This window comes from Tachypleus tridentatus, chromosome 13, assembly GCF_004210375.1.
Source record: "Tachypleus tridentatus isolate NWPU-2018 chromosome 13, ASM421037v1, whole genome shotgun sequence".
Taxonomy (NCBI): Eukaryota; Metazoa; Arthropoda; class Merostomata; order Xiphosura; family Limulidae; genus Tachypleus; species Tachypleus tridentatus.
Window position 1 is genome coordinate 209,360,121 of NC_134837.1, and position 17,523 is coordinate 209,377,643.

Genomic DNA, 17,523 nt, shown 5'->3' on the forward strand with positions numbered 1-17,523 from the left:
CTCCCTTCTTTAACATAGTATACATTGCGATCGACGCGAATGAAAATGTAGTAAATGAAATGTTTTATTTTTATTATTTACTATTTTTATTATTATTACTTACTATTTACAAAATACGTAAGGTGTACCGGACTGCTCGTTACCTTCCTGGTGTCATTTCTGTTTTATATCTTTATCAAAGGTTCCAACTGGTGACAACATTTGGTATTACATATATATATTTTCTTATCTGGAAATAGATGGCGCTTGTTTACAGAATATTTTTGTTTTTTTAATTTCGCGAAAAGTTACACGAGGGCTATCTGCGCTAGCCGTCCCTAATTCAACAGTATAAGACGAGAGGGAAGGCAGCTAGTCATCACCACCCACCGCCAACTCTTGGGCTACTCTTTTACCAACGAATAGTGGGATCCAAAAGCTCTTTTGTTTCACAGTCTGTTAAACAATATATATATAAAACTGTTAACTGCACAAGAAGAGAGAGTTTGTGGAAAAATGCAGAGGAAACACTTGTTATACAAGATATTCCTACAGTTTAATATCACATTCAAATGTGAAAGCAGGTATAGTGATATTCAAGGATACCTTATATGCTTAGAAAATTTGCGCAAACCAATGCAAGAAAAACGTGCAGTATAGGCCCCAAATTTTGAACCGATAGACTAAAGCAGGGGTCTTCAAATTACGGTCCACGACTTTGATTTATGCGGCCCGCCACCACTTTATTAAAGTAATAATATGATATTTTAATATTATAAAAACAAAAAACAAAACTTAATTGAGCAAAAGCCAATCTAGTTGCAACACGACCCGCCAACAGTTAATTAAAATAATATAATGATGTAATAACCATTTTCATTTTTAATTATATAAAAAATAAAACGTAATTAAACAAAACCCAATCTATGTGCGATACACTTTTCTATTTGCTGGAAAACGTCATATTACTTAGTATTGTGTCATCTCACTTATCAATCTCAGTACCTTCAAGCAGCGTGTTTCTTCCATTGCTTGCCCAGTGTGTGTCAGTGAATGCTGCTGTTAACTTTATGTTCCATTTAATAGCTATTCCTAGTTTTTATGTCAGGACAAGGGAAGAAGAGAAAAGTTTTAAGGAACAGCAGAGTGTGGACTACTTCGTTATTAAATCACGTAATAAATCGTTATGCTTAATATGCAATGACACTATCGCAGTGCTGAAAGAAAACAACATTCACAGACATTACCAAATCAAACACTTATCAAACTATTCTCAGTTCATGGAAAAGCTACATTCAGACAAATTCAGAACCTTTAAACGTAACTTATCGCCACAACAATTTGTATTTAAGAGGAAGAAAGCTGCAACAAGAGCAAGTTTCTGAGTGGCACATCTGTTAGCAAAGCGAGAAAAACCATTTACCGATGGTGAGTTGTTTAAATTAAGCATGATTGAAGTAGCGAAAGTAATGTGCTCAAAAAAGTAGACTTTTTTAAGACTATTAGCCTTTCAACGAATACAGTTGCTCGTAGAGTCAAGAACATTGGAAACAATATTGTGTTTCAGCTGAAAGACAAAGCCAAAGAGTTCGAGTGCTTTTCCATCGCACTTGACAAGCTAACGTATGTGTCTGACACATCACAGTTGCTGTTGTTTATTCGCGGAGTCAATATTAATTTTGAAGTGACTGAAGAATTAGCTTCTGTACACAGTATACATGGAACAACCACAAGTGATGGCATTTTCAAAGAGGGCGAAAAATCACAAACTCAGTACAAACTAGAATGGAAACGGTTGAAGTGAGTTACAACAGATGATGGTAAAAATATGTGTGGTGGAGGAAAATGTTTAGTTGGGCAAATGTACAAAGCTGTTGAAAGTGCAGGTTGTTCCAAGCCTAAGGTTCTTCACTGCATTATTCATCAGCAGGTAGTGTATGGAAAATATCCAGATCTGCCATGTGTCATGGAACCTGTAGTTTCAACAGTGGACTTCATTCACTCTCATTAAGTCAACCATCGTCAATTCTATGAATTTTTGGTGGAGATAGAAGCAACATATCCTAACCTGCTCTACCACACACACTTCAATTCGATGGCTGAGCTATGAGAAGGTTATGCTGTGATGTTTTGAGCTTAGAAATGAGATTAACATTTTTATAAATGAAAAGAACCGTCCTCAGCCGTTACTCACAAACGGTGAATGGCCTTGGAAATTAGCTTTTTCTGTAGACTTGACCATGTACCTGAATGAATTCAATCTTAGATTACAAGGTGAAACCACACCTATCTGCGATATGCGCCGAGGTGAAAGCATTTTGGCAAAAACTAATTCTTTTTGAGTCCCAAGTGATGAGGAGTTGCTTCAAACAATTTCCGTGTTGTGAAAAGCCCAAGCAAAAAGCGAGATCTCCATTCCCACACAGGTTTACACAAGATACCTTTTCTAACCTGAAACTACAATTCAAAAAGTTTTTCTGATCTTGATGTGAGTGCAACAGAAATAAGGATCTTCCAAAACACATGTGATTGTGTTATTGACAAACTGCCACCTGAAGTTCAGATGGAAGTGGCTGATCTGCAATCCGACAATATGTTGAAGGACAAATAGAAAGAAGTGAAACTGATAGAGTTCTATAAATGCATTTCAAGGAATCAATATGTTAATTTAAAAAACACTGCTTGTAGATTAATTTCAGTTTTTGGCACTACCTATTTCTGTGAAAATATATTTTCAAAGATGAGTACATGAAATCTAGTTACAGATCAGCCTTATTTGATGAGTACTTGTAATCACTTTTGATGACAAGGAGCACTAACTTTGAACCTCAATTGAGTGTAATTTTGTCAAAAAAACACCAGTTTCATGCATTTCACTAATGTTAAAAAAGATGATTGTATATTTTAAATATTTTAAATATGTGCTCTTATCAGAAATAAGTTAGTGATGTTGTATTCTGATCATGTATAGATCTGTACTTAGTCTATCATGACCCCTCTGGCCTGCAAAGCATAAAAAAGATCTACCCCATCGGCCCTTGTCCACAAAGGTTTGGAGACCTCTGGACTAAAGGAAGGACAATTAGCAAAGAATTACCAATCGTCAACATTTGGGCAACGGGACGGGACGCGAATCGAAAACCTCAAGATCACAGTCCAGTGCGCTGACCACTAGCCCATGGTCAATATTTGAGCACTTTAAATTACCAGAGTTGCAATAAGCAAACAATTCAAAAATGTTTTAAATGACACTCAAAATTTTAGGCGATAATAGGAAATAGTTTGTGAGTACCAAGTGTTAGACATAGAGATAAATATTAAAGAGCAACGATACTGAATTACTAATCAAATTAATATATTGAATAAATTACATAAAACTAAATTTCAGACACACGTCACAGATGTATAACTTGACAGCTATACCATTATTGTACTGTTGAAATTTTGTTTTCTCGTTAAGTTGGTTTTTCTAAATTATTAAAAATAAGACTAAGTCCGGTTCACTTAACCAAATTAGTTTGTTTTTTCCTTGATGTTTCTGCATGCTGCCTTCTCTTGTACACTGTTGTAACTTGTTGTAGGCCTAAGTTTACAAATGACATTCAAACTGAAATACCTCTGGTACCATGTCTTACGGAAAAATAAACTTGTTTGTTTGTCTTTTTGAATTTCGCACAAAGCTACTCGAGGGCTATCTGCGACCCTCGGATTACAAGTCGAACGCCTTAACCCACCTGGCCATGCCGGGCCCAAAAATAAATTAATTGTTCAGTTTCACGGCTAATCAGTCTGTCGAGTAACTGAATGATAATTAATACTGATCCAAGTATTTCAGTGAAGGTGCACACACAAAACAACTGATTATTCAATACTCATATATTGTTCATCACTAACACACCCTATTAACTGAAAGAAAAATACATCGATTCTTCTATTTATAATCTAGCTTTTTCTTAGATACTTCACAAAATTACTAAATTTTCGTGACGTCCTCTAGAAAGTTCTGCGCCCGTTACTACAAACTTACTTGATTTAACCGTCATGTGTCCTTTAGCTAACATCCGAATTAGAATATAAAAAGCATAGACTCCAACAGCACAGTAACGGATGACACACAATTATACACACACATATATATAGCTCATTTTATCGACATCTTAGAATTACAACATTACTTATTTCTGTTGTTTTATTTTTCATAATTAAGTAGTACTCCAAATACACTAAAGTGTATCACTTTTAAATTTCAGATATTCTGTCCAGAGCAAAAAAACAAACAAACTATATTTCACTTTAAATGTGTCGTTTTTGAAATCTTACAAACACAAATGTTATCTACATTGTCAGATTAGCCTTTTTTTGTATTTCGTCTTTGGTATTACGTAAACGGAGAGACAAAAACAAACGTAAAGCAGCCCTCTATAATTATAAGTACATTTAGCAGAGTAACATTTCATGGATTACACACAAATCATTTGCCGTATAATTACAAAGCTATACGGTTTCCAGCTGATGACAAGAACATTCGATCAGGTTTGATGAACGAGTGTGTGTGTGTGAAACAGGTTGAGTGGTTTAACAGATACATTTCTCTATACACACCCCAGATACCTGTTAAAACTGATCAGTTTCAGCTGTCAAAATAACACGTCGATTTCAAAACCCAATTGGCGAGCAGCAGGTCACCCACCACGTATGTGCTGATCAAAGGTTTTTATCCTGCGTAAAACGCACACAGATGGTCGAATTCCGCCCCTCCCCTACTCGTCTTTTTTATTTTTTATTTCTGTGGTTTGGCACTTTTATTGAGCCTACTGTACAATTTACACGAATTTCACAAAATCTATCACTTTTCTTTACAACAGCATGAACAAATATAAGACTTTGTACATTGTTACATTATATATGTACTGTTTATAATTCTATTCAAACAATGTGATATACTAATATATTACCTCAACATTGCTATATTCAGACATGCACTGTTTATAATTTTATTGAAACAATGTGGTATACTAATATATTACCTCGACATTGTTACATTTAAACATATACTGTTAATAGTTCTGTTGAAACAATGTAGTATAGCAATATATTACCTCCACATTGTTACATTCAAACATGTACTGTTTATAGTTCTGTTGAAACAATGTGGTATACTAATATATTACCTCAACATTGTTACATTTAGACATGTACTGTTTATAATTTTATTGAAACAATGTGGTATACTAATATATTACCTCAACATTGTTACATTTAGACATGTACTGTTTATAGTTCTGTTGGAACAATGTGGTATATTAATATATTACTTCAACATTGTTACAGTTAGACATATACTGTTTATAGTTCTGTTGAAACAATGTAGTATAGTAATATATTACCTTCACATTGTTACATTCAAACATGTACTGTTTATAGTCTTGTTGAAACAATGTGGTATACTAATATATTACCTCAACATTGTTACATTTAGACATGTACTGTTTATAATTTTATTGAAACAATGTGGTATACATTAGTATATCTCAACATTGTTAGATTTAGACATGTACTGTTTATAGTTCTGTTGGAACAATGTGGTATATTAATATATTACCTCAACATTGTTACATTTAGACATGTACTGTTTATAGTTCTGTTGGAACAATGTGGTATATTAATATATTACCTCAACATTGTTACATTTAGACATGTACTGTTTATAGTTCTGTTGGAACAATTTGGTATATTAATATATTACCTCAACATTGTTACAGTTAGACATATACTGTTTATAGTTCTGTTGAAACAATGTAGTATAGTAATATATTACCTCCACATTGTTACATTCAAACATGTACTGTTTATAGTTCTGTTGAAACAATATGGTATACTAATATATTACCTCAACATTGTTACATTTAGACATGTACTGTTTATAGTTCTGTTGAAACAATGTGGTATACTAATATATTACCTCAACATTGTTACATTTAGACATGTACTGTTTATAATTTTATTGAAACAATGTGGTATACTAATATATTACCTCAACATTGTTACATTTAGACATGTACTGTTTATAGTTCTGTTGGAACAATGTGGTATATTAATATATTACCTCAACATTGTTACAGTTAGACATATACTGTTTATAGTTCTGTTGAAACAATGTAGTATAGTAATATATTACCTCCACATTGTTACATTCAAACATGTACTGTTTATAGTCTTGTTGAAACAATGTGGTATACTAATATATTACCTCAACATTGTTACATTTAGACATGTACTGTTTATAGTCCTGTTGAAACAATCTGGTGTACATTAGTATACCTCAACATTGTTACATTTAGACATGTACTGTTTATAGTTCTGTTGGAACAATGTGGTATACATTAGTATACCTCAACATTGTTACATTTAGACATGTACTGTTTATAGTTCTGTTGGAACAATGTGGTATATTAATATATTACCTCAACATTGTTACATTTAGACATGTACTGTTTATAATTTTATTGAAACAATGTGGTATACTAATATATTACCTCAACATTGTTACATTTAGACATGTACTGTTTATAGTTCTGTTGGAACAATGTGGTATATTAATATATTACCTCAACATTGTTACATTTAGACATGTACTGTTTATAGTTCTGTTGGAGCAATGTGGTATACTAATGTATTATCTCGAGACTGTTACCATCAGATATGTCCTGCTTGCAAATGAGTTCAAAATATTATAACCTTTGTAATTTTATAATGCAGATTAATTAACTTATAATTAATTTTAGTAATTAGTTACAATTGATCCTGGAAAGTGATATCACTTTCCTCAGTAAAATGGCTGACAATCGAATTGGTTGGAATTTTTTGACGAGACTTATGTGTGTTCTCTTGGTTGCAATATGCTATAATACAAGGTTAAAATAGATTATAATTCTTAAGCTGCTTTAAACATACGGTGTCATGTCTCACTGTTAAAAATTAAAATAAAATGTTGTTTGGATCTCACTTTAACGAAGTTGAGTATAACTTAAAAAGTAAGGTAAATGTCTGCGTAGGAAGCTTTCTGAGCTTGTTTTTAAATTATGCAAAACTGAATTAAGAGTAGGGAAGTAAGGTGGATTTCACTATATTCCTAAAGGAGGGCGGGTGTAGCTAGTTCTATGCATGCAAATGGAATGGTGTTTGGAGATAGATTTATCATCAATCAGAGTTACATCTCATACAGCAGTGTTTACGTGTTAAAGTTGTGTGTGTGAATTTCTTCAGAGTACCGGTTCTGTCAACATATTAAGTTTTGATTCTTGACTCCGATACCCACGATTTAATGTGTTCCTAAATCTGACGTCTCTTAATAAATAAGTCGGTGGATTTGACCATACCACTAGAATCAGTGACTTTGTACTAGAGGTGTTCGGTGGGTAACGCGTGTTGTGGAATAGACTGAATCTCGTAGCCGTTGAGAAGCCCCTCATGGTCACCATATTAGTTCAGAACTCTACGTACTTAATATCATACATAAGTAGTCTAGGCGCGTCACTTAACTGTTTTAGTGACTTTAAAAACACAGTAATAACTTTAAACTTCAATAACCTTGATGCACTCAGATACAAAATAGCACAATCCAAAAAAACGTTTGGTTCTTGAAGCACAAGCTATTTATTCCCTGTAGTATATCAATTATTACGTCACACAACGCCCTATGCTGGCAAAGCGTGATCCGTGGTTTGTAAGATATCAGAATAAAACTAATAATTTTTTACTTTTTTATATACTGATCCTGTAGTAATGTAATTTTTTACATTTTTATATACTGTTCCTGTAGTAATGCTTTTAAATGCAGTATAAGAATTACTACATTGAAATTACAACAGTGATATTTCTATAGCAGAAGTCAACACACAGATTTAATTTAATAATAAAATTAACACACACACAAAACTGATATAAAAGTACTATTTCTTAATTATTAACCTCACAGCTAGTATTAAACTATTGCACACAAATGGGTTGAAATACCACAACAAAAACAAATATCTTTGTTCATCCTAGTTCCAATCTTAACTGATTGCTTTTTAAATATGATGACAGGAGGTCAATTTTGTGTTCTTGTTTTTTTTAGGTTGTTGTTGTGTTGTTGTTTTTTTGGTGGATACTTAAAATAGTATAAACGAACTAGTATTTATGCTCTTCGCTTCAATTTTCCTTATTTTATTATTTCTATGCACGCTATTTAAGCTACGCTCTCTTGCAAGCTTTAAGTGTTAGATTGGTAAATCCTGATCTACTTAAAAAATTTACATTGTCAGACAAACAGACTCCCATAGATGTAACTTTATTTAATAAAAATATATATTAAGCAATAAAATAACAGTATTTATAATTGTGTAAAAACTATAAAACAAGCATGAGCGTTCAGTGTGTGACTGGTTGAAACAAAGAAACGAACAAACACTGTAATACAGAAAAATGTGACTGAAAGGTGCTTATAGCAGTCTATGAAAAGAACTAATTCTAGAGTACTGCAAAGTACAGTGAATGTAAAGTTGTTATGAAGGAAAACTTAGCTGATCATACAGAAATGTCTGAATGTGTGTTCTCTAAGTGATAAGCATATGGTTTTGAACGAATTACGCATGCGTAATTTAGATATAAATACGTCGAAAAAGATCATAGAAATTGTATTTAGTATAATGTTCATTTTTAAAGAAAATTACACGTGCTTTGAGTGTTGTTTATGGTCAATTAAAACTGAAGTCAGTCGTCACGTGATGACAACGACATCGTGCCATGGTGTAGCATTGAGAAATTTGACTAAGCAAAACACAGGTAAGAATATTTTGTATGGAGAAGTCAATATGCAATCTGGGCTCCTCGGACAAAGGACTTTCCTACGAAATGGGATTTGCACCGTTTGATCGAGATACTTGTGAGGAAAGTTCTGGACAGACAAACGCAAGCATATTATTGATATGGATTGTTACTGTTAAAAAAACGGTAGTGCCCTCTTTTACAAGTAACTATACCAATATTAACAATTTTTGTTTGCAGTTTAAGTACAAAGCTACACAAAGGGCTATCAACGCTATGACCACCACGGGTATCGAAACGCGGCTTCTGGCGTTGCAAGTTTTTGGCTGCAAACGTTATTGGTTACAGACCTTAAGAAATGTACTCATATTGTAATTTAAAGCGTCTTCGACATAACATAATACCCATATCAACAACCCTCGTTTGATGGACCACAACTGTTCACTTCACAGATTTTAAAGTTTCGTCTCACTTGACAGAATTTTCGATTCAACTTTTACAAATCACAGAGATTTCGATCCTGTCCGATTAAACCGCCTTGCTGTCTCACGGTGAACCTATCTTAACGTATCCACGAATCTTTTCCCTTAGTTTGCAGACTTTGATCTGTTACATGTTTCTGTTCTTACCATTTACCCTCTCAGGTCCACATCGTGTCAAGGTTCATTATGAATGGTGTATGTGTTCGATGGAGAGGATGGCTCGACCTTCACCAGCTGGATGGAATCGGATGTCTGGAATACGACGAAGAGCAAGCTGAGGTAGGAATTTTATCAAAATATGTTGACAAAATCAACTCATACGTTAGCGAGCCAGTGTTCTGTTTCTAATATTATTAAAAGTGGATGGGGTTAAATGTTTTATTTCACCAAAATGTGGGTGTGAAAGGAGGGATTTAAAGGACCAAATGGTCCCTTACTGTCTGCAAGTTATGTTCAAACTTCGTTTCAAGGTAAACGTACACAGTTTTGAAAGTTTAAAAATTGTAATGCACACAAAAATTCACTTCTTAAAGACATTTTCGTGACAACCCTCTGTTACGTGTTATCGGTGATCACTTGTCTATTTTATAATTCTCTTATGGTTTTGTTGGTCCCTAACAACGCTTTATTTACACAGAAAGTTAAAACTCTATCAATATCGCTGTTAGTCCACCTGATTACTGGTAGTTAAACACTATCAGTGTCGCTATTAGTTCACCTGATTACTGCTAGTTAAACCCTATCAGTGTGTCGCTATTAGTTCACCTGATTACTGGTAGTTAAACCCTATCAGTGTGTCGCTATTAGTCCACCTGATTACTGCTAGTTAAACTCTATCAGTGTGTCGCTATTAACCCACCTGATTACTGGTAGTTAAACCCTATCAGTGTGTCGCTATTAGTCCATCTGATTACTGGTAATTAAACCCTATTAATGTCGCTATTAGTCCACCTGATTACTGGTAGTTAAACCATATCAGTGTCGCTATTAGTCCATCTGATTACTGATAATTAAACCCTATTAATGTCGCTATTAGTCCACCTGATTACTGGTAGTTAAACCATATCAGTGTCGCTATTAGTCCATCTGATTACTGATAATTAAACCCTATTAATGTCGCTATTAGTCCACCTGATTACTGGTAGTTAAACCATATCAGTGTCGCTATTAGTCCATCTGATTACTGATAATTAAACCCTATCAGTGTCGCTATTAGTCCACCTGATTACTGATAATTAAACCCTATCAGTGTCGCTATTAGTCCACCTGATTACTGGTAGTTAAACCCTATCAGTGTGTCGCTATTATCCCACCTGATTACTGGTAGTTAAACCCTATCAGTGTCGCTATTAGTCCATCTGATTACTGGTAATTAAACCCTATTAATGTCGCTATTAGTCCACCTGATTACTGGTAGTTAAACCCTATCAGTGTCGCTATTAGTCCATCTGATTACTGGTAGTTAAACCCTATTAATGTCGCTATTAGTCCACCTGATTACTGGTAGTTAAACCCTATCAGTGTCGCTATTAGTCCACCTGATTACTGGTAGTTAAACCCTATCAGTGTCGCTATTAGTCCATCTGATTACTGGTAATTAAACCCTATTAATGTCGCTATTAGTCCACCTGATTACTGGTAGTTAAACCATATCAGTGTCGCTATTAGTCCATCTGATTACTGATAATTAAACCCTATCAGTGTCGCTATTAGTCCATCTGATTACTGATAGTTAAACCCTATCAGTGTGTCGCTATTAGTCCACCTGATTACTGGTAGTTAAACCCTATCAGTGTGTCGCTATTATCCCACCTGATTACTGGTAGTTAAACCCTATCAGTGTCGCTATTAGTCCATCTGGTTACTGGTAATTAAACCCTATTAATGTCGCTATTAGTCCACCTGATTACTGCTAGTTAAACCCTATCAGTGTCGCTATTAGTCCATCTGATTACTGGTAGTTAAACCCTATCAGTGTGTCGCTATTAGTCCACCTGATTACTGGTAGTTAAACCCTATCAGTGTCGCTATTAGTCCACCTGATTACTGGTAGTTAAACCCTATCAGTGTCGCTATTAGTCCATCTGATTACTGCTAATTAAACCCTATCAGTGTCGCTATTAGTCCACCTGATTACTGCTAGTTAAACCCTATCAGTGTGTCGCTATTAGTCCATCTCATTACTGCTAGTTAAACCCTATCAGTGTGTCGCTATTAGTCCACCTGATTACTGGTAGTTAAGCCATATCGTGCCCTCTGAAGAGACAATGTCTATTTAGTTTACAGTTGCTAGTTCCTGGATATCGTAGTGTTAAGTATAAAGTGAGCGACAGTTGAGTTTATAAACATCTTTTACCTCTTTTTTCGACGACGAGATTAAAATGAAAAATCAAATATTTGATGTAACGTTAAAACTGATTTAGTACAACTGAACAAACGAAATGCTGAACACCAAACGTTCGTTTCTCATAGAACACTCAATAAAAACCTTTTGACACCAGAGTATCTAAAGATCAGTCTTATTGGTCCTCAAGTAGGTCGAGCAAGCTGTGCTCAAAGAACAATTACAACTGTACAACAGGCGACTGAAGGAGTTCGAAGAAAACCAACGGGTTTACCAACGGCGTCAAGACCATCAGGTCGGATGTCAAGAGAAACACCATCAGGTACGGAGTGTGATGTTTTAAGGTTGAAATATCCTGATTAACTTACCATATTTGTGACACAGTACTGAAGAGTGTACTTTTTTTTTCTTCTTCTAAGGAGTTCGGTTAATTACTGTTGTTTCCACAAGGGTTCGGAGATCGCTGGTCTAGCGACGGAGGTAAGTGGAAGTTTGACGGTGTTATCGGACCCTTTGAAACCGTGGCGCTGAGATCTGGTTTACCGACGGTCTTGTGACCAAATCAGGTCCACATCTCAGAAATAGTCTCTTAAACTTCCAACATTATCTGACAGCTACTTCCACTAACATGAAAGTGTTATTTTCTCCCTTCCACTAACATGAAAGTGTTATTTTCTCCCTCTTTGCCTCCTTATTAAAAATTATAGCAACGTCACAGACTCTTATATACATTTATAAAACAAAATATTAGTTTAATTATGCTGTTATTACAGTCGCTTTGTGTGGTCGTAACTAGTGCTATTATAAAAAGTCCAGTAATTTCTTATCAACACGTAGATCACTAAACACAAGAGTCTGTTTGAGAAGTCCCTGAAATGTAAAACGATAAAATACTTTATCTTAAAGTTCTATCATTCTCGCTTTTCGTTCTAAAATATGCCAAGTATGTAAAAACAGTGCTCTTCAATTATACTGTATCGTTGCCGTTGGGTAATGTGGCTAGAGACGATTAGGCAACCGAGTTTATAGCCACAAACACGTGTATGGCAAGAGACTATAACACGACAGAGTCACAAACACGTGGTGTTCTTTGAAAAGGAAAACAAACAAAAAGTCCTGAATATTGAGACAGATGTTCAGTACCTGTAATCCACAGATAATCAGTTGGTATAGAGTTAAAACAAACGAGAGGAAGTAGGAAATAAGGAAACAGATGGACAAATCCTTAAATAACCTTTAAAAATTCACTCTAAGCGGAGAAAAACAAAACTATTGTTGAGTGTGCAAACATTAAACGGGTAAGAGTTCGAAAGGTAATTAAATTTCTATCGGTTGCCATGGTTGAAGCACACCGAATGAATTAAAGTAGAAAGCCATGGTTGAAGCATATCGAATGAATTAAAGCAGAAAAAATTAAAAGCTAAGAAATGGACAAAGGCCACGAAACAGTTCGTAAATCGCGGTTCTCAAGTTACCTCTATGCACTGAAATATTTCTATTGAAACCAAACAAAATTTAGCGAACAGGTGTTCAGATGCTGGTTGTGCTTGGATTTATAAGTTTTTTTTTATTTGTGTTGACGAAAACCTTCCTTCTGTGTCCACTTCGTTTCACACACACTTGGCGTTTCACGAGTAGACTGCATCTGGATGACACATAGCGCGTGTGTATTTCTGAAGTTCACTTTTTTTTTTTTTTTTTAATGCAGGGTGGGGGGAGATTTTCAACCTAAACAACCGAGTAAAAGACCCCACGATTCAGAAATGACCACCCCACCTCTGCTAACCAGAGGAAAGAAGGGATGGCTTCCAGTTATCAGTACTCTCCTACACAGCTATACTCTAAACGGAATATAATGATACGCCGATATGTGGATGGTCCATTTATCCGGATCAGATCTGAGAAATTAGAAACATGTATGTAATTGTTTGTATTTAAAAACACACATACATGTTAAACATGTAATTGTTTGTATTTAAAAACACACATACATGTTAAACATGTATGTAATTGTTTGTATTTAAAAACACACATACATGTTAAACATGTATGTAATTGTTTGTATTTAAAAACACACAAACATTTTAAACATGTCCTAACATGCTTGGATCATTTCGTAGCGAAATGTATATCTCGTGCAGAACCCTTAGTCGCAATATTATCCATATTGCGTCCTGATATGTTTTGTGTTTCTTTAAAAATTATTTTTTCATCAGAGTTGCTCTTAGTTGGGGTAAAAATGTATACCAAACGCAGAAGAGCGTTTTCTTTTCGTTGAATGACGAATTGGACATGTTGCAAAATAAATATGTTCAAAATATGAATTTTTAATAATATCCAATTATGCGGACTACCTTTGGTCTCAGTTAGTCCGAATAATCGGCGCTCTATTGTAGTATTATTAACTATCACTAGTTTAAGATCCACATGGCTAAAGGTGCGGAAAGTGTTAAACAGCATATCTCGGCTCGAACCTTGGACCTTATAATCCGTAGCCAATCACTAAGCCACGTATGGCGCAGTTAACTAAATAAATTATGAAGTTGAGCATTTTTATTTGGGGTAAGAAAAGTTACCAATAAACAGATTTACATCTAAAAATATTTGAAATAATAGATTTTAAAAATTTATTGTAATAGTCGACAAATACATATAATTACACGCACTTAACGGATTATTAATAGTTCTATCTTGTGCTATAGTTGAGGTTTCAAGGGACAAATTAAAAAAAACACTTAATTGTAAACAAATAACGAGCAATAAGCGTTTAGCTGAGCATTTTGAAAAATTACTGAAATTTTGATTTAAAATATTGTTCTGACAAATGGTTAAAAAACTGACTGGGATCGCTCATCGACTTGGAATATTCTGCACTAAAACTTAACACGTGGATTTAACTTTCTGGAATTTTTAGGTGAAGGTTATTATATAGGACTATTCTTCTTTGTTGATTGTTGCTTTATTGTTGCACCGCCCATGTAGTACCTTTACGATTACACCAATATAACCACTTATTTGAAGAAGTATGGGACAGAGTGGTGAGGTTGTTCAAACTGTGAATAAGAGGATTCATGGTCAGTCAGTGGATCTTCACAACAAAAAACGCGATAAGTCCTTTGTGCATTAATTGGCTAGATACGAGTACTTCAAAAGCTTTCTGTTACTTCAAAATTATGAAGACACAAAATTCTTAGATAAACAAGTATCATGTCTGTTGCTGTTTTTTTATTTTTATTTAACAATTCCTACTTTTAACTGAAGGTTTAATATAGTTTGTTATAAGTTAGGAGGACGTATCGTTACCGTTAATTTAAGCCAGATACACTTTAATTCTAAAGCTTTTGTTAAACATAAACATATGTCATTATCATGCAACTTAATACTAATAATTTATTCTAGTGGTTTTTTGTAATTTAATGACTTATTGTTATTATTTCTTCTTTATAAAGTATTTGTGAACTAGTATCTTTACATTTAAACACTTTTGAATGCCCACACAATGACAATAAGGTAAAGAAACCCGATAAAGGACCGATCATTTTCGGAAGCCAAAATTAGAGCACGAAAGATCTTCGAAAAACACTCGGACCTCTGTCGGGTTTCTTTAATTGTGATTTTCACTACCCTTGTGATTCTATGGATAGACGTCGAAACAGGAAAGCCAGGGTCCTCATCATTAATACAGGGGTCAACATACACTCCCTAACTTCCCTTAACAAAATTCGATAGGTTTGTGATTTTTATACAACCTGAGCTTTCGGTCGAAAACACTGAATCACTTAATCTAGTTCAATGCAATAATATTTTTCAAAACTGGTAATATATGTATCGTCTAGACTAGACCACAACTGTGAGTCGTACCCAAGCCAACCTGACGAGCACATGGTATTAACGAAAGGCCTCTTTGGTACTGGTTGCTTTATATGTTGTGTGGTTGACATACTATAACATATTTTCTTCTGTTGTCATTCATGGGTTATTACAACCAAGGTTCTTATTTTCACGATAGTTTCTCTTGTATTTTTTCCCACTGTTTCCCATCATATTTCATCTCAACTTGCCATCGTAATTGTAAAACATGTTATCGGAGAGAATGCCCTTGAACACACGTTTTCATTTCTACCCCTATGTTAAGGCATTCTTCGAGTTCCACCAGTACATACTGTAACGCATTAGTTGCCAAACTTTCTAGATCACGAAATAAACCAGTATACGTCACAGGTGTTTAATCACGACATCAATCAAGTACTTTTGTGGTTGGATGTGTCAGTTTGGGAAACAGCGCCATTAAAGTAACTGTATAGCGTGTTCTGAACTGATTAAATGAATTAATTATTAAAAATTTCATACCAGTAACTAAAGTCATTTATCACGTACCACGTTTTAGTTGTCACGTTCAAACTCATCTAAATTATTTATTTAATTCATACAGCCTCAAAATAAACGAACGGAATTTAACCCTATAAGTATGAGTGTATCACACATTTAAAACTACCAGTGACTTAACCAACCTGGACGAGTCTCACCTTCACCGCTGGTGTGTGTAACGTACAAGAAAGATGCTGACCTCTGGTGAGAACAGAAGAATTTATTTCTAGAGGCGTGAAGAAGAGACGAATTATTTCGATGTTTTGTACAAATAAGTTTTTATAAGAATGTGAGTTAGAAATGTATAAATATTTTATATAATATCAGACCCGTATACCTTGTTAGCTTGTGGTTTATATAGGTTTACAGCAAGTGCACTTATTATATAGGGTTATGTAAGTCCGAGCGTCAGATAACTTTACATTTCAGAATTAATCTTATAAATAAAATAAATCCAGTTTCCTGTGGGCTTCCTCTAAATTATGGTAATAAAACGCTGTTCTTGACTTAACGGTAATTTAATTTTCACTACATGTTGTTTTAGAAACGTGTTACAATTTGTTTATTATATGCATTGTCTCTAGCGAGTTATTTCTAAGCCTGAAACCCTTTCAAGGTAAATCTGTCAGACGTCTTCCACAGAATTATAATTATATTTATACGAACCTAGCTGTAATTCAACAATCTAATAATGTATTTGGTAACTCTGAAATTACTTGAACTAGGTGAAAAACACTGATTGTAAACTGCTCAAAATGAAATGGATTATTTATTTATTTGTGTCTGTGTACTTTATGTTATTGATACCAAAATATTCCTCCACCCTCCATGTACATACAAACATGATATACGTATGTATATGTTTTGTACACGTCTCTTATTAATTTTTACACTTACATAGATCATTTTGCATTTCTTAAGTTGGCCGAATTTCATGTATTATTGGGTTTACGACTGAAATTACCTTTAACAGGTTCTTAATCAAAGATTCAATGTACTGCCTCCGCTTCATCATAGGTTTACGTTGTTTCTTTTTTGTACAGTAACTTACGACGCGAAGTACTTTCCTGTTACTTTATTATGCACATTTAGCCTTACAACATAAGTTATTTTTTCGGTTTGTTTCGTCTACATATCTTACTTGTAATGTAGAGTTCCCAATAATTATCAGATTTAAAACAATAAATGTTTTGTGCCCAAAAAACAGAAACAAATAATAAAATCCACGGATCCACAAACAAACAAAAATATATTAACACTTATGAGGTTTTCCCAAATGTTAAAAAAAATCCGTTTGCTTTAATTAAGAGAATTAATAATCAATATTTAAGTAGTTCGTGGAATATGATGTATACTTCCAAAAACCAGGGATAGAAACTCGTTTTCCATGGTTTTACTTACAAACGCTGTATGAATGAAAACATCTGTAACCTTACAACAGAACTTTACTGGTTTGCTACAGTCGAGGATCAAATATTCAGTATTTAATTTACATATTTTTTTCACAATCCATCCTTTACTTGACAAAAGTAGTCTTAACAA

The 17,523-nt window shown here is 34.2% G+C and overlaps 1 protein-coding gene across 1 annotated transcript in view; it reads left to right on the plus strand.

Moving 5' to 3' along the window:
• Positions 1–16,757, plus strand: part of LOC143238287 (protein big brother-like) — a 34,408-nt gene extending 17,651 nt beyond the window's left edge. The window contains exons 4-6 of the mRNA XM_076478380.1: positions 9,432–9,548; positions 11,807–11,935; positions 16,046–16,757. Of these exons, the coding sequence (XP_076334495.1) occupies positions 9,432–9,548; positions 11,807–11,935; positions 16,046–16,102 (303 nt within the window). The 3' untranslated portion in view covers positions 16,103–16,757. The remainder of the gene's footprint in view (positions 1–9,431; positions 9,549–11,806; positions 11,936–16,045) is intronic.
• The last annotated feature ends 766 nt before the right edge of the window (positions 16,758–17,523 follow it).